Here is a 27,081-nt window from a genome sequence, read left to right as displayed (position 1 = left end):
CTCCCCTGCTTTGTTGGCAGCTTACTGCCCCAGCCCTTTCCACCCATTCTCCATTGCGTGTGCTGTTCCCCATTGTCTCTTGTGAGTCCTCTCCTCTACCATTGTCCTTCTCTCCCGCCCTCCTTCCGTCTGTGTTCTCCTAACCCATCAACCTACTCTCCCATTGTTTTTATTTAGTATAAAAGTGCATTAGCTCTGGCGTGTCATTGCACATTTCTTTCTAAACAGCCCTGATGTTGTATAGGATGGCTAAAAATCATTGCTAAAGGCAATAGCTCGAATAGGTGAGACTTACTGGCTTTGCCAATGCATGTTGTGCTATGTGTAAGGTAAGGAAACAGACTTTCTGGAATCTTGATCCCCACTTTCTGTCCCAATTTCTGCCCTGTATGGTACCCAGTTTACGTAAGACAGAGTGTCCATTAAGGGCTGCAGCACTGATTGAAACCCCCTGTTTGTGACAAAGCACAAAATGGCTCCCGGCCGGCCATTGCAGACTGGAAGGGCAGTGGGAAAACTGCTAGTCCGACTTTCAAACCAATGGAAAAAACCCTGACTTTCCTTAACAATAAATGGAAGTCTCCCCTAAGGAAGGCCTACCGAGCCCTAAGGCTGGGAGCTGAATATTATTAGGATAGGTATTTTTACATATATGTCCTAGCAGCATCACTTAAAAATTGTTGATTTGCTGACGAAAAGTTAGTGCCCCATTGGCTAACACAGGGTTATTAGCTGAATTCTCAGGACTACTGAGATGAGTACTGTAAGGTGCCAAATTAATGTTGGCATTACACCCAACTTGATGCTCTAGTAAAATGTAATGTTACTATTAAAGAAATGCAACTTTTAAAAAGTTGCCACTCTGTGACCCAGTTTGATCAGTCACATGGTCACTGACCACCAGACAGCTTTCTGCCTACCTGGGCAGTAGTGTGAACAACTCCTAGGCTTTGGAACAATAGCAGTCTGCCGCAGGGCGAGGTGCCACCTCACCTTCACATAAGTCATTCAAGACGTTAGCCCAAAAGGAAAGCTTTAAAGACGAAGCCGCCTTTGGTGGGCAAATGGTGATTCACACTCCTGGGGGGCTGGCCTTTCTTTGGGTAGACAGGCTGGTGATGGGGACAGAAAGGGAAGACCAGTGCCCTAACTGGTTTTGCCATGTGCGTGTAGCTCACAGGTAGGCATACCTCTAGGGTGGGCTACCAAGCTCCTCACATCCGAGGAAGGGTCCAGACATCTTGAGATTGGGTAGAATAGTGCTATCTGGGAATGCTAGATGTTATACATAGATCTAACGTTGTCACCAAGAAGGAGGGGACCTGGTAGTCCTTTGGCTAGTGACAACATCATCCCCCTAGGGACCTTTCTGGGAATAAATATGGCACCCTGGCATCCTGAACCAGAGATTGCATCAGAACTGGAGAATAGACTGAAGTACTGCCATGCTGACCTTTGTACTTGGCAAAGAGATGCTGCGCCATCTGCTGGACTGCACCTGCCACGTCTTGGGCTAGTGAAGAGAGAACTGTGCCTCTGGTTCCTCGCTCAGGAAAATGTTGCTCCAGCCCAAAGAAGTGACTTCAATGGTCAGTCAGATGACTTCCTGGAACCAACACCAGGCACATGAACAGCTGAAGTAGGCCAACTCTGCAAGTCAATACCCACTTTAGGAGAATACCCAGAGTCCGCTGGTGGGGAACCCAAGAGACCAATCCACAATGGTCAAAAGTTGCACCAGAGTCAACTGGACGCAGGAGTATCATCTGAGTCCAGGATGATCACCCATGAGGGGTACCAGCCTCTGCCAAAGGATACTGCTGGGACTGAGATGGACAGAAAACAGTAGCCCAGCCACAGTTGCCCTTCTGTGGTTGCAAATAGAACTTTGAGGAACCCTAACTTCTGTGGCTAAAGTCACCTCATCTGGCACGTGGACTGAGGAGTAACCACAAAGGCACCCTCATAGACCGCACAGCACCAGGAGCATCTTTGAGCATCTTCCATCTCATGATTTCGCAACCTCAGGACCACTCTGTTGAAGTCTATGGCGGTCATGCTGTAAAGTTTGGAACTGGACCGAAAAAGCTTATGTATCCAAGTAACTGGTTACTGACCCCCTAGACCTTATCCTTGTCGGATATTGTCATCCAAGCCGCGTCAGAATAGTCAAACTCAACTCTTACAAACTTTACAAAAGTTTACAAATTTTACAGTTACCAATGCTTCTTTGTGGTAAAAATAAGATTTAAGGTTTCTTTTTTTTTCATAACCAATTTTATTGAGCAAATGAGCATCGAAAATGTGGCATCTCCACAACCGAAGAACACCACGACAATATCAATATAGCAATGACGTAGACAGCAAATGATGGAGCAGACTCAAGAATAGGCTCAGTATAGAAACTCCCCAGCAACCCACCCGATCCCACAACTCCACCCCCCCAGCCCCGAACACCCCCCCAACCCCCCCCTACCACACGTGCATAGAAAGCAATAAAGAAAAGTAAGCAGGTGTAGCGCCACCAGGGCTACGCCGCTTCGGGCCAATAGTGTCACTGTGGTCAAATGTCCTCCTCTCGCTCCGCCGGGGGGTCCAGGGATAGACCACGGTAGTCGGCCCAACGCTTCCAAATTTTGTAGTGCTTGCGAGGGCAGCCCCTCGCTTCAAAGATCGGCCTCTCCAGACCCATGAAATAATCCAGCCCAGCCTTCCATGCAGACAGGGGGGGGCCCTCACTGCTTTCCATGCCCGGGCCAGGTCCCGCTTAGCCACGACCAGCCCCAAAAGCAACAAGTGGAGTTTATATATGTTACCCCCAACCCCTTCCATGATGTACAGTAGGCCCAACCGGTGGGTACGAGGAAGGTCCCAGCCCAGCACCTCAGCCAGGCAACTCCACACACCCCTCCAGAACCCAGTCAGCCGGCCACACGTCCACACAGTGTGCATTAGGGACCCAGGCACCGACCCACAGCGCAAGCATTCCGGGGATGCAATCAAACCAGCTTTCCACAGTCGTTCACGCGTATAGTAAGCGCGATGCAGGTATTTGAATTGGATGAGCCGGAGCCGGACAGCAATGGCGGTTCCACGTGGGGACTCCAGCGCCTCCCTCCAATCGTCTTCATCAAGAGGGCCCACGTCCACCTCCCATGCCTCCCGAAGAGAGTGCAGGGTGGAGGAGCAGTGGATAATAGGCGTCTGGTATATCCTAGAGACCTTTCTGTCTCCCAGGTCTCCCATAAACACTTTAGCCTCGATCGGGCTAAACTCTGGCAAGGAGTCGAGGCCGGCGATGCTCGGGGTGAGGGCATGTCGCAGCTGGAGGTAGCGGAAGAACTGGGACTGAGGCATTTGGAATTCCGTGCGGAGCTCCTCGAAGGATTTGAGGGTGGTGCCGGACATGACCTGGCCCAGTTGTGTAACCCCTATGGCTTCCCAACCCTCAAAGCCGGTCAGGGCCGCTAGCTCCGGGAGCAGACCATTATGCCAAAGCGGCGTCTCAGCCGTCAACCTGCCCCACATCCCATGCGGCGCAATGACTGTCGCCACACAGCAAAGACCACCCTTGTGACCGAAGGTAACCCACGACGCAGGCGAGCCGAATAAAGGATGGTGTGGAGCGTGCGATCACCCATGAGTGATCGTTCCAGGGCGTAAGCCGGGTCACCTCTATCGCCATACCACCACTCATTAAGGACAAGTAGTTGGGAAGCTTGGTAGTAGGAGAGGAGGTCCGAGGTGGCCAGGCCGCCACAGTATGTGGACAAAAAGCACGTCCTCAATGCCACCCTGGCCGCACCGCCATCCCACAGGAAGCGGCCCAACACTGAGTTAACCTGACGGAACCACTCCAGGCCGATGGGGTATGGGAAATTCTGGAGCTGGTATAGGAGACGCAGAAGCGCCACCATCTTGAAGATGGCCGATCTCCCAAAGATAGTGAGCGGCATTCTGGACCAAGTTTTGACATCAGCCTGTACCAGCTCCCACACCGGCAGGACTCCACGCGCCCAGGCCACGACCCGCGACTCCGATAGGAAAACGCCCAGATATTTCAGGCCATCCGTCGCCACTCGCAACTCTGCAGCCCAGGGGTCGGCAACCACTCCGCCACCCAGCACCCACAGGGTCGATTTATTAAGGTTAAGACGAAGACCCGAGTGTCAGGACTGGCCGAGCAGCGCCACCTAAATCCCTGAACTACAACTCCCAGAAATCTAGTGTGGGGGCGGGGCGCCATAAAAGTAGGGCGGCCTCGCATCACGTTGTTCGTGATTTTGTGTATTCTCCTGTGTTTGGGAGAGTCTGGAGAAGAGTGCGTGGCGAAAGACTTCGTAGGAGGAATTGGGCTTTGATTTAACTTCAGGCGCGTGTGCGCGCAGAGACTTGAGAAGCGCTTTTGGAGTTAAGCCTCGAAGCGCGAGGTCGGCGCTTTTCTGTCCTTCTTTCCGTAGCGCGAGGTCAGCGCTTTCAGTCCTTTTTTGCTGTAGCGCGAGGTCAGCGCATCCGGAATATTTGAATCCTCGCTGGAGAGACGAGGATTGTTTGGAGCAAAAGGCTGACGAGAAATTAAGTCCGGAGATTGGAGGAACCCGAGTAACAGCGGCGACAGTACTGTGAGTCATTGAAATACGCGTGAGATTTAACGCGTTAGTTGCCTAAGCTGTGGGGTAGTCAATAAAAGCGCCTGAACGTTTAAAGTTGCTTTGAAGGATTTTGTTGGCATTCAGTGAGAACGGAGTACGGCGGATTAAAGGGTCTGCGTACTTCCGTTACGAAGAAAGACACTAGTGCTTACTTAAGCAAGTGCCAAAGCGGAAGGTAGTGGGGGGAGATCCTACACCTTTCCGTTTTTGGAGTGGAATTAATAAAAGGAAAGCTGGATGCGAAATAGAGAGCGGAAGACAATAGTAGGAGCTACGTCTTACCGTGTCCTTCAGGAAGCTTATGGAGAGTATTGTATATATGTGAACAGACTTATTTGCTGAAGAGGATTGTTGTGGAATTCACATGGGATTTTTGGGTTTCTTCACATGATTATAATTTGAACTCACTTCCACACAAGGCAGGGTAGGTTCATTACTAATAGAGAGCATTATCTGTGATTCTGGGAGAGACTAGACAATAACAGTGTTTGTGTTCTTTAGGGACCATTGTGGCGAACATCAACATTAAGGAATACAGGGAGGAGGAGGAGCATTCTTCTTTAAGTAAAGGTGAACCTTTATGCTTACTTAGTGAATCAAAGAGAGTGTAGGGGTTCAAGGTGAATCTGAATAACCTGTATGATTGTTTTCTTGTCTTCCAGCTGTCCCTTCCCTGCAGCCCCCTTCCGTCCCCTCCTTGTTTGTTTTCTGTTTTCCCTCGCCCTATCACTCGAACACGCTGTGTTACTATTACTAGCGTGTTGGTGAGATCGGGAGGTGGAGTCATATGTGCATCAACCGGATCCGGCAGCGTGGAGTCTGACAGAATCACGAACCCACGAATTGCATTCTGCCGGGTCTGTTTGGAGTACATATGGCCACCTTGGATGATGTGTTGAGGGCCTTGGTTTTGGTTCAACAGGAACTGGCAGCGTCCAAGGCAGAGGCTGTTCTGCTTAAGGATAGGGTAGAACAATTATCCAAGAACCCTTTTTCTACAGGTCCTGCGCAGATTCAGGTTACGGTTCCCCCTCCTATCCCGTTAGCCACCCCTGAGAGGTATGGGGGGGATCCTAGTAAAACGCAGGCTTTCATGACGCAAATAATGCTCCATTTCTCTTGTAAGCCTGCCTCTTTTCCCAATAACCATTCTAGGGTAGCGTTTGCCATATCTTATTTGGTGGGTGATGCTGCCAATTGGGCAGTCCCTCTAATAAAACGAGACGATGCCATGTTGTCCAATTGGACAGCATTCAGAGAAGAATTCGAAAAAGTCTTTGACAGGAGGGCCACAAATTTCAGTGCGGATAAAGAGTTGTTGTCCCTGCGGCAGGGTAGGAGTGATTTGATTACTTACCTGACTACGTTTAACCGTCTGATTGCCGAAACTGAGTGGCCAGAGGGCAAAAGAATGACTCTGTTTTATCAGGGGTTGAGGGAGGAATTGAAGGATGCAGTAGCACACATAGATCCTCAACCTACGACGTGTGTGGATATGGTGAATTTGGTCATGAGATTGGATGGTAGGCTAACGGAGAGGAGTGGGGATCGAAGAAGATGGGACAGGGGTTACGCCCGTACTGTGAGTTTTCCTACGAGAGCCCTGGGTTCCGCAGAGGCAGGGGCAGAGCCTATGGAGATAGGAGCTATTCGACCCCCATTGTCTAAAACTGAAAGAGAGAGCAGGAGGGTAAAAGGCCTTTGTATGTATTGTGGGAAGAAGGGCCACTATGTACGCGAGTGCCCCTCTAAACCCAAGACTTCGAACACTTGGAACAAAAACCAAAGGGTAGCGGTGTCCAATACGGCCAGAGAGAGTGAGGAGGGTTTGGTACCGTTGCCGACTAAAGAGGAGAACCCCGATTGGAAGCTTACATCCTTGTCTTCCTCAGGTATAGGGGAAACCGAGTCCCATCTGGTATTGGTTATGACCTTGGAGTGTGAACAGAAATCCCATCAAGTAATGGTCATGCTGGACTCAGGGGCCACTGGTAATTTTATAGATAATGGGTTGGTGGCTCGTTTGAAGATTCCTAGAATACCAAGAGGCAATCCAGAGGAGGTTTTAGCCGTAGATGGTCAGCCGATTAAATCAGGCCTGATAACGGAAAAAACGGCTGAGGTAGAATTGTCTATTGAGGTGTCAGAGGGAAGGCATGTGGAAAGGGTGGAGTTGAACATAATAGAGGCTCCACAATATGAAATAAATCTAGGGATGCCGTGGTTTACATTCCATAACCCTACCATTGATTGGAAATCTCGCACGGTGCATTTCTCTTCGGGGTTTTGCAAGGAACACCTGGTACCGTATGTGTCTTCTCCTGTAGCAGTGTTGGCCTTGCAGTTTATGGTGGCTACAGCCGCTGAGAAGGAAGTGAACCTCCCGAAATGTTATGAAGCATTTCGGGATGTATTCAGTGAAAGCAGAGCTGAGGAGTTGCCACCTCACAGACCTTATGACTGCCGGATTGATTTGATCGACGGGGCAGTGATTCCTACGTGCCGAGTATATGCCTTATCTGTTCCTGAGACGGTGCACTTAAAGGAATACATCGATCATTACGAAAGTATAGGCTTCATAAGACCATCTCGTTCCCCTGCAGCCTCTCCTCTTTTCTTTATAGCGAAAGCTAATGGTGATCTGAGGGCATGTGTGGACTACCGCGTCTTGAATAGAAACACCATTCGTAACCGTTACCCTCTCCCCCTCATCACGGTACTGATTGACCAAGTGAGGGAGGCAGTGATCTATACTCGCTTGGATTTGCGAGGAGCCTATCACTTGGTCCGGGTACGCGAGGGGGATGAGTGGAAGACGGCATTCAAGACGCGGTATGGCCTATATGAATATCTGGTCATGCCCTTTGGGCTGTGTAATGCCCCGGCGGCATTTCAATTTCTGATTAATGACGTCTTGAAGGAGTACATAGACCTATTCGTTGTAGTGTACATCGATGACATCCTGGTGTACTCTATGGATGAAGGTTGTCATGTGGAACAGGTCAGCAAGGTGTTGATGAAACTGAGGGAACATAGCCTTTTTGTTAAACTCAGTAAATGTGAGTTTGGAGTGCACAGTGTGGAGTTCCTGGGGGTGATGATCAGTCCCTCGGGGTTGCAAATGTCTGAGCGCAAGTTGGAGGCAGTGAGAGACTGGCCGGTACCGAAGAATGTGAAGGAAGTTCAGAGTTTTCTGGGCTTCGCTAACTACTACAGGCGCTTCATATTGCATTTTTCCTTGCTGGCAGTGCCCATTACAAAACTATTGAAAAAAGGGGTTCCTTTTGAGTGGACAGCTGCTGCAGGGGAGTCATTCCAAACTCTTAAGTCATCTTTCATCTCTGCCCCGGTGCTGTCACATCCCAATTTAGAACATCCTTTTGTGGTTGAGGCAGATGCTTCGGACGAAGCAATCGGGGCAGTGCTATCCCAGAGGGACAGTAGTACAGGGCAGTTGCACCCAGTGGCCTTCCTGTCAAAGAAATTGAGTCCGGCTGAACTCAATTACACCATAGCCGAAAGGGAATTGCTCTCCATCAAGAGAGCTTTCCAGGAATGGAGGCACTATCTATGGGGGGCCCTGCATACCATTACGGTGTATACAGACCATAAGAATCTACAGTTTATGTCCTCGGCTAGGCACCTGACAGCAAGACAGATGAGATGGACTCTCTTTTTTGCAGAGTTTAATTTTGTGGTCACGTTCCGCCCGGGGTCTGAAAATAGGAAGGCGGATGCCTTGTCTAGACAAACAATGCCAGTGGAGTGTGTGGACGAGAAACAGGCGATTATTCCATCAGGGAAGGTTCTGTGTGTGGTGAGGGCGGAAACCTTTTTGGATGAGGTGAGGAACCATCAGTATCCGGGTGGATGGGGGTCATGGGCGCATGACAGACTGGATTGTAAAATGAGAGACGGGTTGCCGTTCTTTCAGGGAAAGCTGTATTTACCCACAGTTCCTTTACGGAAGAAAGCTATTGGCTGGTGTCATGAAGGGGAACTGTTAGGACACCCTGGTATACGTAAAACTCTCGAAACTGTCAAAAGACACTTCTGGTGGGCAACCATGAGCAAGGATGTTACTGAGTGGGTGGCCCGTTGTGAGGTGTGTGCTAGAGCCAAGGGGATGACCTCCAAGAAAGCAGGGAAATTAATACCCATGCCTACCCCCAGTCAACCATGGCAGCATATCAGCTTGGACTTTGTGTCGGGTCTTCCAATGGATAAGGGCTTATCAGCAGTGTTGGTAGTGGTTGATAGCCTCACCAAGATGGGACACTTTATCCCTTGTAAGACCCTCCCGAATGCCAGCCAAACGGCCCAATTGCTAGCGAGCAATGTGGTCAGATTACACGGTATTCCTAGGGTGATCGTGTCCGATAGAGGACCGCAGTTTATTGCCCGTTTCTGGCGCATGTGGTGTAGTGCCCTGAACATTGAGTCCAACTTATCTACCAGTTTCCACCCACAGACTGATGGGCAGACCGAGCGTTTGAACCAGACGTTAAAGAAATACCTAAGATGCTATTCTAAGGAAGCTCATGAGTCTTGGGTGGAACTGTTATGGATGGCAGAGCTGGCCTATAACAACGCATGGCATAGCTCAACGGGAATGTCACCTTTCAAGGCCAATTATGGTTTCGATGCTAATACACTGCCTGTTGACATACCCTCTGATCTTAGTGACCAGCCAGCCGTGAAAGAAAGAATTCTGATGCTGAGAAGGGTCCATAAGGGGGTGCAGGTACATCTGAACAAAGCGAAGGAGGCGTACAAAAAGTGGGAAGACCGTCACCGGATTGAGAGTCGCCGGTACGTAGTGGGGGATAAGGTATGGCTGTCTACAAAGAACATCAGGTTTAAATTGCGCAGCGTGTTCCACCCGAGATATATAGGCCCATACACCATAGTAAGACAGGTGAACCCCGTGACCTATAAGTTGAAGTTACCAGGGTCAATGCGCATACACCCAGTATTCCATGTGCAATTGTTGAAACCTGCCCTTACTTCACGTAGAGTAGCCCCTCCGCCGGTAATGTGTGATGGTGGTATGGAGTATGAAGTGAGGAGTATCAGGGACGCCAAGTGGTGCAGGGGAGAGCTGAAATACCTGGTGTCATGGAAGGGGTATTCGGCTGAAGATGACTCATGGGAGCGGAGCACGGATGTGCATGCTCCTGCTGCAGTTCGTTCTTTTCACAGGAGATTTCCAAATAAGCCGGGCCCTAGAAGGCGCTAGGGAGGGGGGACATTCTGTCAGGACTGGCCGAGCAGCGCCACCTAAATCCCTGAACTACAACTCCCAGAAATCTAGTGTGGGGGCGGGGCGCCATAAAAGTAGGGCGGCCTCGCATCACGTTGTTCGTGATTTTGTGTATTCTCCTGTGTTTGGGAGAGTCTGGAGAAGAGTGCGTGGCGAAAGACTTCGTAGGAGGAATTGGGCTTTGATTTAACTTCAGGCGCGTGTGCGCGCAGAGACTTGAGAAGCGCTTTTGGAGTTAAGCCTCGAAGCGCGAGGTCGGCGCTTTTCTGTCCTTCTTTCCGTAGCGCGAGGTCAGCGCTTTCAGTCCTTTTTTGCTGTAGCGCGAGGTCAGCGCATCCGGAATATTTGAATCCTCGCTGGAGAGACGAGGATTGTTTGGAGCAAAAGGCTGACGAGAAATTAAGTCCGGAGATTGGAGGAACCCGAGTAACAGCGGCGACAGTACTGTGAGTCATTGAAATACGCGTGAGATTTAACGCGTTAGTTGCCTAAGCTGTGGGGTAGTCAATAAAAGCGCCTGAACGTTTAAAGTTGCTTTGAAGGATTTTGTTGGCATTCAGTGAGAACGGAGTACGGCGGATTAAAGGGTCTGCGTACTTCCGTTACGAAGAAAGACACTAGTGCTTACTTAAGCAAGTGCCAAAGCGGAAGGTAGTGGGGGGAGATCCTACACCTTTCCGTTTTTGGAGTGGAATTAATAAAAGGAAAGCTGGATGCGAAATAGAGAGCGGAAGACAGTAGTAGGAGCTGCGTCTTACCGTGTCCTTCAGGAAGCTTATGGAGAGTATTGTATATATGTGAACAGACTTATTTGCTGAAGAGGATTGTTGTGGAATTCACATGGGATTTTTGGGTTTCTTCACATGATTATAATTTGAACTCACTTCCACACAAGGCAGGGTAGGTTCATTACTAATAGAGAGCATTATCTGTGATTCTGGGAGAGACTAGACAATAACAGTGTTTGTGTTCTTTAGGGACCATTGTGGCGAACATCAACATTAAGGAATACAGGGAGGAGGAGGAGCATTCTTCTTTAAGTAAAGGTGAACCTTTATGCTTACTTAGTGAATCAAAGAGAGTGTAGGGGTTCAAGGTGAATCTGAATAACCTGTATGATTGTTTTCTTGTCTTCCAGCTGTCCCTTCCCTGCAGCCCCCTTCCGTCCCCTCCTTGTTTGTTTTCTGTTTTCCCTCGCCCTATCACTCGAACACGCTGTGTTACTATTACTAGCGTGTTGGTGAGATCGGGAGGTGGAGTCATATGTGCATCAACCGGATCCGGCAGCGTGGAGTCTGACACCGAGGCCTCGCCAAACGCACGCATGATCTCCAGAACCCGGGGACCCGAGAGCCGTAGGTCGGTGAGAAAGAAGAGGACGTCATCCGCATACAGCGCAATCCTATCCGCCAGGTCCTCATTCCAGACAAAGCCACGCAACTGGGCATCCGCTCGTACCTGCGACGCCAGGGGCTCCATTGCAAGGGCAAACAGATACGGGGACAGAGGGCAACCCTGCCGAGTACCTCGACCTATATGGAAGCGCCCAGAGGTAGCTCCGGCCACTCGGACCGAGGCCGTTACGTTTGTGTAGAGAAGACGGACGTACGACAGGAAAACCGGCCCCAGGTTGAGGCGGGCTAATAGGGCGAACAGGTATACCCAACTCACAGAATCAAAGGCTCTGTTCATATCCGCCAAGAAGAGTGCCACCTGCTCGTCTCTAGTACCCATAGCATCCACCGCCGCTTGCGCCCGTCGGATGTTATGCCGGGTGGCCGTCCCAGGCATGAATCCAGCCTGGTCGGGGTGGACCAGGTCGGCAATGTGGGGCAATAGGCGGTTCGCTAAGGCCTTAGCCAGAATCTTGGCCTCGATGTTTAAAAGGGAAATTGGCCGGTAAGAGTCGTGTCGGTCCGGCTCCCTGCCCGGCTTCAAGAAGACCACGATCTCGGCATGGCGCCAGTCCGGCGGCAGCTCCCCCTGAGCCCGCGCCGCCTCCAGGGCACGCCGATAGTGGGGCCCCAGCTGGACGTGAAACTTTTTATAGAATTCGCATGGGTATCCGCTCGGGCCGGGCGCCTTCCCGGTATTCAGTTGACCCAGGGCCTCCCCGAGTTCCTCAGCCGTGAGCGGGGCGTCTAGGGCGGTCCTGGTCTCATCAGGAACGGCCTGCGGTAGCAGGTCATCAAGATATGCGGAGATCCCACCCGCTTCCAAGTGATCACAAGGGGCGTATTGCGTCTCGTAATAACGGGCAAAGCTAGCCGCCAGTAAGTCTGGGTCGGTCATAATCGAGCTGTCCTCCGCCGTAAGACCCGGCAACACAAGAGGCTGGAAGGTCGCCTGACACAACCTATGTAGCATAGTACAGGACTTGTCGCCCCACTGGTACACCCTGCTGCGCGTGGCGAGCCACGCCAGCCGGGCTTCATCGTATAGGACGGAGGCGTACGACTGTTGGGCCTGCAGGAGCTGCCGCACCATGCCTTCGTCGCCCCCGAGACTACCACGCTGCTCCAGCTCCTCCACACGGGCGGCGGTCACAATGGCCTCCCGATGCTTCCGCCGAGCAGCCACGCACCAAGCGATATCAATACCCCGCAACGTGGGTTTCAGCGCCTCCCACACCACCATTGCATCCACATCACCCACTAGATTCTCGCGCCAATAGTGATCAATCGCCTCTCGCAGGTGATGCACATACTCGAGCTGTTGCAGCTGCCAGGATGACATCCGCCATCGAAACGGCTGTCGTTTTGAAGGGAGGGTCATGGTAGCTAGGACAGGGGAGTGATCAGACAGGCCCCTGGGGAGTATCACAGCATCTCTGACTCGACTCAGACAGGCACCCGGCACAAACAGATAGTCCAGCCTCGAAAAGGACCCATGCACCGCCGACACATATGTGAATTCACGCGCAGCAGGATGAAAATGTCGCCACACATCAACCCACCCCAGGCCACTCACAGTTGCACGCAATCTGGTGGGAGCAGCAGCTGGGGGGGGAACCACCACAACAGGCACCCGCCTCCGACGATCCAAGCCCACATCCATAACCTCATTCCAGTCACCTCCCACCATGGTCAGCACCTCCGGAATCTCGTCCCACAGCACAAACAGCCACTCAGACAGGGCCCATTGGAGAGGGGGGGGGCGTACACGCTACCAAAAACCACTTGTTCGGTGCCCAGCAGGCCCTTGATGAAAACATATCGGCCCTGAGGGTCAATCCATTGCTTTTCATGCACGTAAGCCACCCTGCGGTGCACCAAGATAGCCACCCCCGCGAGCCCCTCGTATAGCCCGCATGGTACACTTGTTGAAAACCGAACCTCTGGAGGCTAAGGGCCTTGGAGCCCAGCATGTGGGTCTCCTAAAGCAGCAGCACGTCCACCATCTCCCTCTTCCCCCAACGTAGCACAGCCCCACGCTTGATTTTATCCAGAATTCCTCTCACATTCCATGTCACAACACGCAGGGTCTTTTGAGGAGACATAGTCGTATGATCAGCCATTATCAACACAGTGACCAGCACCCGGCCCTCCACACCACCCCGGCGCACCCCACAAATCAACAAAATCAAGAGTCATAGACACGTGTGGTCCCACCCTCCCAACCCCAACACTCAGCAACCCCCCCAGACCCAGACCCCCCCAAACATCAGCAACGGAAAAACATCCCCCCTCGCCCCGCTCCCCCCACCCCAATACCTCAGAGAACATTGAAGTATCTGTCGCGGCATGGAGAGACCCGGGTCCAGAACAGAGAACCCAGGGCCCGCCATACCAATGGATCCCAACACCCCAATCAACACACACTCTCCACCCCCCCACAACACTCACAACCGTGAGGGTCAGAGGCCCACAAAAGGCGCCTCCCGAGCCCTATTGCGCTCCCGCTAAAAGTGATAGGAGTCCGCAAACGGGAACAGACTGGTATAAGGAAGTCATAATAGAACAGTCTCACCAGCCGATGAAGGGCAACTCAGCACCCAGCAAACAAGGTCCAGTCCCATCTAAGTTCAACTGCCGGTATCAGAATGTTCCGAGTCCCTCGCACCACCTGTCTGCGATGCACTGGCGGAGGCCGACCGCTTCCGAGATCGGGACCTCCGGTGTCGACCCTTCCGGTTCTGGCGGTTCGTCCGCTCCGGCGATGACCCCTGGGACCTGCCTGGATCCAGACCCGGCTGGGCATGCGGCCGGAGTCGCACCGCCTCGTCGGTCCAACGGAATACCTCCTCGGGTGAATCAAAGAAATGTGTCCGGGACTGGTGCACCACTCGTAGACGGGCTGGGTATAGGAGAGAGTATTGGAGCTTCAGGCCCCTCAACTTGGCTTTGGCGGCCACAAAGGATTGTCTCTGCTGCTGCACCATCTTCGTGTAGTCAGGAAAGATCATGATGGTACGATTTTCAAAGGTGAGCGAGCCTTTGTTCCTCGCCTCCCGCAGGATAACATCGCGGTCGTGATAGTTCAACAGCCGGGCGATGACTGGCCTGGGACGCTCACCCTCCGGTGGCCGCTGGGTTAGGGCCCTGTGTGCCCTCTCGATAACAAAGCACGTGGACAGTACCCCTTCGGGAAACCAGCTCTCCAGCCACCGGGTCAAGAACCCCTCCATGTCGTCCTTCTCGCACCGCTCCGGAAAGCCAATGAAGCGGAGGTTGTTACTCCGTGCGCGCCCTTCGGCGTCCTCCACGCGGGCCGCCAACGTCTTCTGGACTCCCTCCACCTCCGCTAACCTCTTCTTCAGGGAGCCAATGTCCGTTTCGGTCACCGTGATCCGGGATTCGGCTTCGGTGATCCGTCCCACCGCATTCCGGAGGTCCTGGCGCAACAGCGTGACATCCGCTCCTACCGCCCCGATTTTAGCATCAAGCGTGTCCCGGGATTGGGTGATGGCCACCAGGATCGCCGCATTGTCCGGCCCAGGGCCACCGCTGCCACCAGCCGCTCCGGAGCCACCACTAGGCCCCGTGAATTTATCAATAGGGCCATGTTTAGGCGGGCCGCCACCTCCGGCTCTGGTCATGGCCTACCACGGGCTCGCCGGGACCGCACACCGGGCAGGGCAGGCACCCCTCCCAACAAGGCTCAGGACCCCCGGGTACTGCCACTAGTGCTGGAGGCCCCAGGCCCCTGGATGGAGTGTCTATATAGGAGTCCCCAGGAGGCCGGCTCAGGCCGCGAAACTCGAGGTCCCGGCCTCACCCAGGCGGGACAGGCCGTCCCCACGTTTGTCGCCACGAGTATCCGCCCAAGGCGCAGGAAAGAGTGGCGCAACCGTAGCAGTAGAGCTGAGCCAGGAGCGGCGCAGTGGATGCCACCACCACCCGCGAGCCCGCAGCCGCCGCCTGGTGTCTCGAAACTCGGGGACCCCGGTCTCCAGCCGGTCACCAGGCCGCTCGCCGCCGTCGCCTCCCCCCGATTGCAGGAGAGAGAGGTGTCTGCCCAAGGCGCAGGGATGAGTGGCGCCGCTGTGAACCGTGGGCAGTCGCAGCCGTAGAGTGGAGCCAGGAGCGGCGCAGTGGAAGTCGCCACCACCCGCGAGCCCGCAACCGCCGCCGGGCGTCTCGAAACTCGAGGACCCCAGTCTCCAGCCGGTCACCAGGCCGCACGTCGCCGTCGCCTCCCCTCGGGCACAGGAGAGAGAAAAATGCAGGATCGGTGCACCGGAGCAGGCAGGGGACTCCACCGAATCAGTGCCAGTCACCGGGTAGCAATATCGGGCTTGGGGGCCAGGATAAGTGATCGGATTAAGTTCGGGCCGGCGGGAGCTCTACAAAGCTGCGACCGCCATCTTCGCCCGTCAAGCCACGCCCCCCCAAGATTTAAGGTTTCTTAAAAAATCTGTATTTCCAGATCCATGTGGTTGATTTCCTCATTTTGCTCTATTAAAATGTATTTAACAATACTCCATTTTTATAAATTGCTGTCAGATTTGTTTCATGTCAAGTGGCCTTTTAATTTCATTGTTTGGAACTGTTAGATGCTTTACTCTAGTTCCTTTGTGGAAAGCTTGATGTTCGAGGCCATACCTACCCAGGGTTGAGCCTAAGGTTTTACAAATGAGTGTGACTGGACCCATGACAGTTTTTTTGAGTACTATATTCTATAGTAAGGCCGCACAGCCATACCATATAATACACCCAGATGAGTCACAGTATCAAACATATATGTGCACAGATAAAACAATATTTTAATTCAGCTTTAGTTTCAAATACTTTAACAAGAATGCCATAAACATAGCCCTCATCTCACAATTTTTTCCCTTTTACAGGAAAGTACATGTATACACCCAAAGCTCATCCACATGTAAAAGGGCGTGCCACTGTTCCACACAGGTATGAGTGGGAAGGTATCCAACACTCACAAAGAGGGAGGGCCTACTTCTCGGTGTCACAGCAGCACTCACAGGGGAAGGCTGGAAGCACACAGGGTTCACATATGAGTCCTTCCTACCTTGATGGTGTGATGCAAGCTAACACACTTGCACTGCGTGAGTGTTGGTGTAACCTATTTTATACCAAACCATTTGTTAAATAAATAATAAATACATTTACATTTGATTTTTGCAATTGGTGGGCCTAGAAAACACTTTCTCCTGCCAAGAACGTCCTGCAGCAGGTGCGTACCTGAGACATACATATGCAGGAAGTGCTATGCAGCGCTTGAGCTGCCCACTCTGCCCTCCTGCAACATATGCGTCCCGTTTGTCATCGTGTTCCGAGGTCTGGGTGCACATCTGTGCTGCATAATGTGTGGTCTACAAATGTGCACTCAGCTGATTATACCAGGAGTCCATAATTATTATCTCTGAATATTGCTTCCTTAGCCTGACTCACAACGCTACTATTTATCTGTGAGTAGGAATGTGGTGAGTGTCCCACCAAGGCCTGGAATCAAACACTTCTACTCACAGGAAAGGCTCTATGCGAGGACCTGTGCTGGTGATACTAGTCTTTAAACTGTCATTTTACGTCTTAAATAATTGATATATTGGGCACTTGACATCAGATGTTTTAATGGCATGCTCTAGGCGGTTGCCCTTAAAAATGCAGAATTTACATCATTGGCTAGGGGGCTGATTGACATGCTGGTGGTAAGGAAACTCCATCGCAACAGAGACAGAGTATCCTTTAGCGGCAGCATAGTGGCCTGCCCGCTCGATACAAACGCAGGCGAACCTTTGGCGTAACCACAGTGGAGACTCCTCGGTCTGTGCCACGGTTACACCGTCTGATAGCCCAACCACCAGGATAACATTGGCGGTAAAGGGCATTTTTTGGTATTAAAAAAAACTGAAAACCCACTTTCAAACTCAACAAACCAGTGACAGGAACCATTGTGACGTATTCTCGACCTGCCAAACTATAAATCGACCCATTCGAGATCACTAAGAGAATGTTTAGAGTAATAACAACAAATGCTGCTATAGGCTGCAATATACATGTTATTGCCTTGCTTGGAAGGAAAGGGGGCATCACCCAACGGAAAGGGACACATGATTTTGTCTCATATTAATTTCAACCACAATGACTCCTTTTGACCCCCTTATGGTCTCCCTGGCTGCTGAGCCCACGCCTGACATACACCTTTGTCCTTCTTTAGCAGTGGCAGGGCTACAGTAAAGGGACTGGGTATTTGACAGCAAACTGTTAGAGGGATCCTAACCTATTGTAGGGCCTTCAGTTTTACACACAAAACACTGCAATACGTCATATTTTAATAACAATACTGACTATGCAAAGTAGGACAGGGAGTGAGGCACTGATAACAATCCATTAAAATAAATATTATGCGGGAATTGTAGGTTGTTGCCTCTTCAGATCGTCCATTAAGCCACATGCAGACTTCCCGGTACTAGACTTGCTAGACACTTGCCTTGTTGTGATTGGTTGATAATGGAATGCAGTACCTAGTCTCATTTACTGATACGGAGGAAAAACAATCCAAAGCAGACATTGATTCTAACCGTCTCATCTTACCAGGGCATCTCTGAGGGGACCCTCTAGTTTCTTAAGCACATCTCCAACTTTTGCAGCTAATTCTTCCTGAAACACAATTAATGACATATTAGAAAAGAGAATGTTCTCTTAGAAAGTACTAATTCAAAACGGTATAGAACTATTTAGCTTATAGATTATGTTTTGCTCTTTTTACTGTCTAGCACAACTTCAGATTACCAAGAACTTGGTATTAAGCATATTGTCCCCTCACTGCTTAGTCCAACACATTGTATTTGCTGTTCTGCTCAATATTAATAGCACAAACAGGCTACTACTTAATTATTTGTTGTTTATTGAGCATCAAAACTCATCCCAAACAGTTTGACTTCTTCTTGTTTGTTGCACAGGGCACACCTTTTTAGGAATGTTTGCTGGTTGCGCCACCTACAACAATTCATATATATATATAAGGTGGCCCTGGTGGCCACTGCATTTTGGCTCATGTACAAGCTATGACCTGCTATCATTAATTTAGGGAGGCATTATTTGGGTGGAAGATGCAAAAACCTGTCAAAACGTTTTGAATAAGTTAAACAACTATGTCTGCTATCACTCCGGATGAACAGCAGTCTCGCGAGGCTACATTTAATCATTTGGAGAAGTTCCCTCCACCTGTGTCACTACTGAGTGTTGTCAAGGTGTGAGGACAGTATGATAAACAATGGGGCGGGTTCCAATGGCACAATGAGAGTGTAGGCAGTGCTGTGGCATGCAGACCCCTTGTGCATTTAATTGTGCAGTGTAGTATGATGTAGTGTAACTTGACCTCTGGTTCTAAGAGGCAGGCAGAGTCATCTGGGGTGACGTATGGTGTGACCTGAGAGTACACGGTGTCCAAGTGTGTTGAAAAGCTATGTCCAGAGAGCACGTTTGGCTGCTATCGGCTTTATGTTGCACTGTGAATGCTTTTAAAACGGAAGAAACCCCATCTCCAGCTGACAATGCAGTAATTTGAGTTGTTTCTCCCCTTACTTTTAGGGTAATCACCACTCTGTCTGTGCAATATTCCCCGCCATGAACGAGGATCTAAGTTGTCGTTTCATTATAACGGAACCAAACACAGGAGTAAGAAAAAGGCCAACCTACAACCTTGACCCACCGCTTCATCCAAGAAGCGACATCGGTGCAATATGGATGCGCCAGTGTTTTGGCCCCACTGGGATGATAATGTCCTGCTGCCCAGGCGTCCCCCTTTACATGCTGCTCTATTTTGAAGAAGAGAGCTTGGTTTTAAAGGCGCCCAGTGTAAATCTGCTCAGCCACACCTCAGCAGTCGAGAGAGACAGGGCTGGGCTGGTAGTCAGTGTTTCACCCAGAAGCTGGCGTAGTTTATACGCAGGGAGAAGGGGTTTCTGTCAGACTTCACCCCAATGGTTGCATTCAGAGGGTATGCCTCAGGCAGATCACAATACACTGGTTGCTTTAAGACTGTGAGCTTTAGGACTTCTTGTTTGCATTCTGAGGCACTCGTAAGGGAAACAGTCAGCCAGTGACTGACAATAGCAGACCTACAGGCAGAAAGCTAGTGACGATATTGTAGAGCAGTTCATCTGTGGAACTGACTACATTCAGAAACTGAAGAGTCACCCCAGAAATGATGTCAACTCTGGCATAACTCTTCCCACTTTAAGGTACCTAATGAACCGCCTCAGTTAAAGGCCCCTATACTTGAATGAGGAGCAGCTAGTGTAAGGCAGTGAATGCTTTTCGGAAGATGTGAGTGCGCCTTTAGACTCTGGGGGACATATGTACAAGCCCCTATCGCCACCACAATGTCACTTATATCGACGTTGTGGTTACGAAAGGGGCTGCGCCTTAGTTACAAAACAGCGTAAAGCCACTTAACGTGACTTAATGCTGCCTTGTAAATAAGGCCCCCTTTCACCTATTCATTTTGACGCTGCCCCCTATGTGCAAGGGTGGCGTACATAGGAGGCAGCGTCAAAATTAAGACCAGGTAAAACCTGATCTTAAGTGCATTATTTCTCCTTGTTTTTGATTTTTCCATGTGTGATACCTTATGTAGCACATATGGAAAAAGCTAAATATCATGGATTGTTTATGTACAGAAAGGTGTGCCTTCCTGTACATAAACAATCCTTTAAAAAAATGCAATTTTGTGATTTGCATGTGTGCTGCATGAAGTAGCACACATGACAGTGACATAATGGCCTTTTAGGATTGTATATGTGCTGGAAGGCACACCTTCCTACACATAACCAATGCTCCGCTCTACGCAGACTCCCTTACACTCTGGTGCAAGGTTGCCTGCATTGGCACTAAGTTGCTGAACTTAGCGCCATCGCAGGGGGAAACGCAAGACTGCACCACATTCTTTTAAATATGGTGCAGCCTTGCATTTCAGAAGTGGCGGAGAGAGGCGTTAAGCCATGAAGGCTAACGCTTCTCTCCGCCACTTCCTTGTACATATCCCCCAGGGTATGAGAAACTGCACCACATCTGCAACTCTCGAGTCTGAAGGGGCCATTGCTAATCCACAATGAACAACGCTCACCATTAGACCCTCAGACTTACCACTGTTTTTCCTTTCAGCAGAAGATCATCAACTGTGCAGCCAGCTTTTCTCTGAATGGTGAAGGAAAGAAGTTACAATATAAATATTTCATATGCAAGTAACGGCAAATATTCAGAAATGAGAAAGGCTAAGAGAGTTTTATTGTTCTGATCACTTTTTTTTTACATATTCATAAATATTTAAGCTGAATAAGAGAAGATGCTAGACTTCATAGTGTTATAATGTGTTATACATCAGTGGATACTCCCAGGCCATGGACAGGCCCCATTCTTTATTGTGTCCAGATTTAATCCCATTCACAGCTGGCACCAACCTTTGATACCAGAGTTCTTGATGGTACCCCAAACTAGAAATGTGATGCTTGCCAACCACTGGTTGTGCCAGTCTATGTTCAGGGAAGTCTGGCATCTAGATGTGATCAGAAAATAAATTAACGAATGAGCCCATTTGAACTGATCTTAATATAGGGGCTGGAAAACCCAAATGTGTACATGCAAACATTCAAATACTAGTAGTATCCAGGACCACAGAGAGTGTATGTTTACAGTAACATGGAAGAAGCTTTTGGCATTTATGCATTCTTAGTAATGTCAGATTGATAGAAGAGTGAGATAGAAGACATGAGAGGCCACTAATACTTACCAGCGCTTCTTTTAATTTCTCTACCATTTCTTTCCATTCATCCAAACTACATTCATTTTCTTTTCCCTTCACCTCCTGGAACGAAATATGAAAGAATCATGTATAAAATCTACATTGACCTCTTTGTAGGCGAGTTGAACTGACAATAGCTCCTTGGCTTTGAAAGTCATTCTTTGGATTTTAAGAGTCCTAGAGGAGGGCACATTTTGGCTACTGTAATCCTAGGAGGTTGCTATTGAAGAACAGTGCAGAGAGAATAATGCTTATATGGATAGGGTATTTTATTTTATTTTATTTATTTATTTAAACTTTTACCGCGCACAGCTACCCACAGTGGGTTTCCCGGCGCCAGGGACAGACTATAGAAGAAAGGACAATGCAGCACCTGACTTGAGGCCACAACCAACTATTGACTGCGCTTGGTGAACAGAAGAGTCTTCAGAGTCCTACGGAAGCGGAGTAGGTTGGTCTCTGACTTTGGTGCTAGTGGGAGGGAGTTCCAATATTTCGGGCCCAGAATAGAAAAGGAGCGGCCTCCCATTCTTGCCAGCTTACATCTTGGCACTGTGAAATTGCCAGTGTCCGATGACCTTAGTGAGCGCACGGGTGTGTAAGGTGTTACCAACCCTTGGATATAAGTTGGAGCGCTGCCCTGCTTGGCCTTGAACATGTAACAGAGTGCCTTGAATTTAACACGTTCAGGAACGCTCAGCCAATGAAGGTCACGCAACGCGGCAGCAGCTGAAGTGCGTCTAGGGACGTTCTTTAGCAGGCGCGCAGCCGCATTTTGTACAACCTGAAGCACATGTATGGTGGCTTTATCTGCGCCCAGGTAGAGAATATTGCCATAGTCCAGGCTTGATGTTACAAGTGCCTGGACTACGGTTCTGCGAGAGGAGAGGGGGAGCATCCACAAAATTTTGGGAAGCCACCGCAGCGTTGAGAAGCAAATGGCTGCAACCTTAGTAGCCTGTTGCTTCATAGTTAGCCTGTCGTCAATAATGACGCCCAGGTTACGAACTGCAGTGGATGGCGTAGGCGCATTGCCCAGTTCAATGGCCAATGACAGGGGCCCCAAAGATGTTTGTCCCGACCCAGAATGACCACCTCGGTCTTCTCCCCATTCAGCTTGAGACAATTTCTCCGCATCCAGTCGGCCACAAGAATGAGGCCAGACTTGAGTGCGGAGGTGTTGTTCTCGTCTCTCCCTGATAGGGAGAAGACAATCTGGGTGTAATCTGCATAGGAGAACAAGGTTAGCCCAGCCTGTTCAACTATAGTCGCCAAGGGTTTAACATAAATATTAAATAATAAAGGGCTAAGGATTGTACCTTGGGGAACGCCACGGGTAGATGGACAAATGGTGGCAGTATTAGGTTGTGGGGTAGTGTAATATGCTCATCAATTAAAGCAGAATCTCAAGCAATAATTGCCTTTGAAATAGTAAAGATGCCGGTAATGCGGATGGGGAAGACAGCAAAGATACATTACTCAAATCCTTTGGAGATCCCTGGGGTCCAGGGAGCACATACATACATTGGAAGGGCTAGAGTGAGGCTTGAGTGCTTAGATATTAGATGGGCCATAGCACAGAGATAAGGCCTCTCTGGATCCTGATGCCATGTTGAAGATGCACTTACCAGTGATGACCTATTAACACTGAGGTGGAAGTTGAGCTCCTCAAAATAAAACACAGACACCAGACTAACATAAGTCAGTCAGAAATGCAGAGGCATTTCCTCAAATGTATACTGATTTATGAAATAGAAATTCCTTGGTGATTTGGGGATAGAAACCTGGTATCATTGAGTAGATTGGGAAGGTGGAAACAGAGGAATAACAGAAGGGGAAAGACTGACAGCATTGCATGTTGTTCCGAACAACAACCCACTCAATTATAAGAGCATTAATGTAAAATTGGCTGTACCTCACAATGTTCATATGAGCAGACAACATCTTTCACACTCTTCAGAAATTCCCCCAGCTTTTGCTTCTGCATGGAAAAAGAATGTCAACAATATATGTTAGGAATTTCTTGTGTAAGAAACATGATGCCACATTTCTCATTTCTAGTTCACTCAAACTCATCTGCAGTCCACAGAAAATTATTCTTATCTTATATGGACTAAACATATTCTTCTCCAGTCTCTCCTGCAAGTAGCCATCCATGGTTTTAATGTGTCTACCTATGGACGAATCTCGCAAAGGTCCTACTCCAAAGATACAAATGTACACAGTTAGATAAGAGAGCATTGATGAATGTTTCTGCACTTCAGGGACATCCATGGCATACACCACACGGTACTACAGTACACGTCATATGCTACAACTATTAAAGGTTATGAACAGGGGATTTCCACCCTGAAAAAGTTGATGGCTCATGCACAACCCTCAATGTTGTAAAATGAGATCGCATAGGCGGGGCCATTTTGTAATTTCTCTGAGGCATGCAGGCCAATTGTTCATTTTACTAATGTGTTTCTACATAAAATATTGGGATATTGAATTAGTGACTCACAACTCTTTTTACATCTTCTACTGCTGTAACTAATATATATCTTGGAATTAGATGGATTCTCCCCAGCTTACTCTCTATGCTTCGTGATGTAGAGTCTAAATTTCAAACCATTAACAATGTGCTCATAAGTAGGTATGCATTCTCAATCTGGAGTGAACTCTGTACACAGCTGTTATCCACTTGTTCCTTGGGTGTGTCTCTATGGTACATTCTATCGCTACAATTTTTATTCCAGCCTCCACAGACCGTAACAGAATCACTCCCCATTAGGAGACCTCAATGGTACATTCTGGCATCTCTCACTTGGGATTAAACAGGTTGTCTGAAATGTTAAAGCATGACACTAAGCTAAAGGTTGAAATTATAAATATATTAAAACACTATATATTTTTATGTTTCTTAATGATCTTAGTGTGGAACAATAATTTTTTTCGAAATCTTTGTACTTACTTCTATAAGTACAGAAAGACGATATTTTTTTAAACAATTTTTTTGACACAATATTATTTTTTCAGATATTGTGACAGTGATCCAGGCTCACATCCACCCCAATTATTATCCCACTTTCTTACACATTTCATATAAAATAACTGAGAAAACATTTCACAACACACAAGCAATAATTGATCTAGATTTCTGGTCAAATATTCTGCTGCAGTTTGGCAGGTAAAATAAAATGTGTAGAAAACCCCAAACTGCAAGATACTTTCTCATACAATGCATATGGTCACAAATGACAGGTAAGTGACATAATCAAATGATAATGTAATGTTCCGTTGTAGTTTATAGCTGCAATCATACTTCCGAGTCTGAGTTTGAGCAGGGATTGGAATTCTGATATATGATATTTATACCTCCACTGATTTCCCCTTACAGATCTGACCAAGTAAAAAATGTATTTAGGGAAGAAGTACAAAGGCAAATCATATTATTTGTGGTGCAATAAATATATGATCTGCATGTAATGCCTAATTTCTAGAGCCAAAATTTGGATAAGGAGTTATATTTTGCACCTAGGAAATAGTTCACTTCCAAATGAGACATAAGGCAAAAGAGGGGTTGCCTTAAGACATTTTTGATGCTGTGGGATAAGAAATCATTCAGCAGTCTGAGCCCCGAACTTAAACTAGCATCACCCCTCCATGACAAACTTACCAGAAGCTTTAAATCACACTTAGGAAGAGGAAGAGGACGAGGTTCGGAGTCATCGGTGGCAGAAGCTGAAAAAAATGAATAGTAAAGAATACATTTTTTAAATTTGGTATTCTCAATCTAGGAATTTTACTACAAGTAAAATGTGCTCCGATGAAAACATTGAGAAGGAATGGTCAAATAACATTATATCTCAGAGCATTCCAGCAGGGAAGGCTCCTCCGCTAAGTCAGAGGAGCGTCGACCCATTGGTTTCAGCACAGCAAAAAAAAGATAATAACATGCTGTTACTATCATTTTACTTTTCTGTGCTGAAGTAGTTCGGCGAGGCGGGGTGGAGCTGGGTTGCTCACAGAGCAGGCAGAGGAGTGGCTGGGGCACTTTCTAAGTGCTCATGATGGTTTGGCAGGCCATCTTGGGCTGGCCAAACATTCATGCACACTTTGCATGTTCTCCACTGGGCTATAATACACAGCCTGAGAGGAGAATATGCCCAGGCTCCCGCTGCCTGTCTGAGTGCTGAACCACGGCGCTCAGACCAAACAACAACACTGCGGACAGTAGCGTTGTGATTGGCTATGGGGAGTCTGGAAGCCTGTGTGCTTTTGGACCACACAGGAGCAGAGAAGGGAGAGGATGGAGGAGAGGCAGCTGCCGGCCAGCCAGCAGGTAAGTGCTCTTTCTTTTTCTTTTTAACCCCCCTTCCTCCCTGCACCACTACTACTGGCCAGGAGCAGCCAACAGTGCGTTCCAAAAGAATGTTCAGACTTTGACAAATTATATCACTTTTCACTTTTATTTAACAAGCTTCATTCTCTTGATCTTTGGTGTGACAGGCAAATAATACTGCCACCACACACATAAAATGTTAAGGACAGTAGATCAATCAACAATAAAAAAAAAACTTTGGAAACCGGTGTTTTATGGAAATGCGATAGATGTCCACAGGGGCTGTTAGAGTAACAGAATACAAATGCGATTCCTTGCATACATATATGTGTTTCATGGAACAACTCCTGTCTTGAATATTTGGTGAGCTGGCAACTCCATATTTAGCTTGTCAATGTCCTGATAAAGATACACTCGCCTTAGCTATTATATACGCATTATTATACATTTCACTGTATAATTGTTTGGCTCCTTAGGACCCTCCTGTGTATACTCACCAAAGGTGGTGCTGAGGGCCACCAGCACAAAAATAGTTGCAATCTTCATGGCAAATCGAGGCTTCTCCTTCAAGACTTCAGTGGCAGGGTGAGTTCAAGTGTGGAACGCTGTCTGCCGGTCCCCTTTATTTATACTAGAAGAAGCCTCTCGACTCCTCCTCCAATGTCACAAGACACCTGGAATGTTCTTGTGCAAGTCGTTCTTAGCACAAAGACTGTGAAACAGTATTTTAAGGGTGACCTTTACACTTCCTCCAATTTTTTATCTAAACTTTTCCCTTTGGCACAAATTGAAGGAGTGGTTGACAAAAACTCTTTGTTTGATGTTCCTTCTGAAATACACATGTGTACAAAGAGGGTTAACTTTAAACATGGAATAATGCCATGACAAACGGATCTGAATTCTGGACGGGACATCCGTGTACCCGACTCATCATCTGCTCTAGGGCATTTAATATTGGTTGAGATGAATGAAGTCATTGTACATTAACTGTTGATTGAGACTCTTTAATTTCGCCTGCTGTACTCACTTGATTCTTTCAGTAGCATGTGATTTATGCACGTAGGTTTTCTGGGTAGCATCGGATTCAAGTATGCAGCTTCTCGGGGTTACAGTACTCGTACACTTACGTTCTCTGGAAAATTGAGGATTTGAGCACAAATAATTTCCGGGTAGCATTACGCCCCACAAATTGTTTGGTTAACAGAATAAATACACATAGTTTCTTTGAATAACAGGATCATACACATATCATCTCTGAGGGATCTCTAGCAAAAAGGTCCTCTCATTAACAATGGAATTGTGCACAAATATTTTTGAAAATAAGTTCCCTGGGTAACAATATTTATACACATTTTCTTTGATTAAGTAAATTTATGCACAGAGCATATCCAGCGAACAAACTGTTACCGCTTCTATAGGTAACAGGATATATGCACTCATGTTCTCTAGTAATAGGTTTTTCGTCATAAGGTCTGTGGGTAAGAACGGATTTATGCAAATTATACACATTAAACACAATTTCTCTTATGTAGAGGTCAAGGCCCCTCTTCAGGAAAAATACTCAGAAATCACATCTTTCTTTCCACCAATTAAATGGTAATATATAGTTATTTAGATAGTGCTGCTAGATTGTT

At 48.4% G+C, this 27,081-nt stretch overlaps 1 protein-coding gene across 1 annotated transcript in view; it reads right to left on the bottom strand.

Annotated features, from left to right (window-relative positions):
• The window catches only part of LOC147750765 (uncharacterized), a 31,041-nt gene extending 4,973 nt beyond the window's left edge, over nt 1-26,068 (bottom strand). Inside the window, exons 1-6 of the mRNA XM_086930873.1 lie at nt 25,945-26,068; nt 24,782-24,846; nt 23,036-23,101; nt 21,109-21,183; nt 20,466-20,516; nt 17,910-17,975 (exon numbers count right to left, since the gene is read on the bottom strand). Coding sequence (XP_086786999.1) covers nt 17,910-17,975; nt 20,466-20,516; nt 21,109-21,183; nt 23,036-23,101; nt 24,782-24,846; nt 25,945-25,993 — 372 coding nt within the window. The 5' untranslated portion in view covers nt 25,994-26,068. The remainder of the gene's footprint in view (nt 1-17,909; nt 17,976-20,465; nt 20,517-21,108; nt 21,184-23,035; nt 23,102-24,781; nt 24,847-25,944) is intronic.
• Between the last annotated feature and the right edge of the window lie 1,013 nt (nt 26,069-27,081).

Source organism: Lissotriton vulgaris, chromosome 1_1 (assembly GCF_964263255.1).
Source record: "Lissotriton vulgaris chromosome 1_1, aLisVul1.2, whole genome shotgun sequence".
In the NCBI taxonomy this organism is placed as follows: Eukaryota; Metazoa; Chordata; class Amphibia; order Caudata; family Salamandridae; genus Lissotriton; species Lissotriton vulgaris.
Note: the sequence above shows the minus strand (reverse complement) of the source record. Positions and strands in the feature narration are given on the sequence as shown.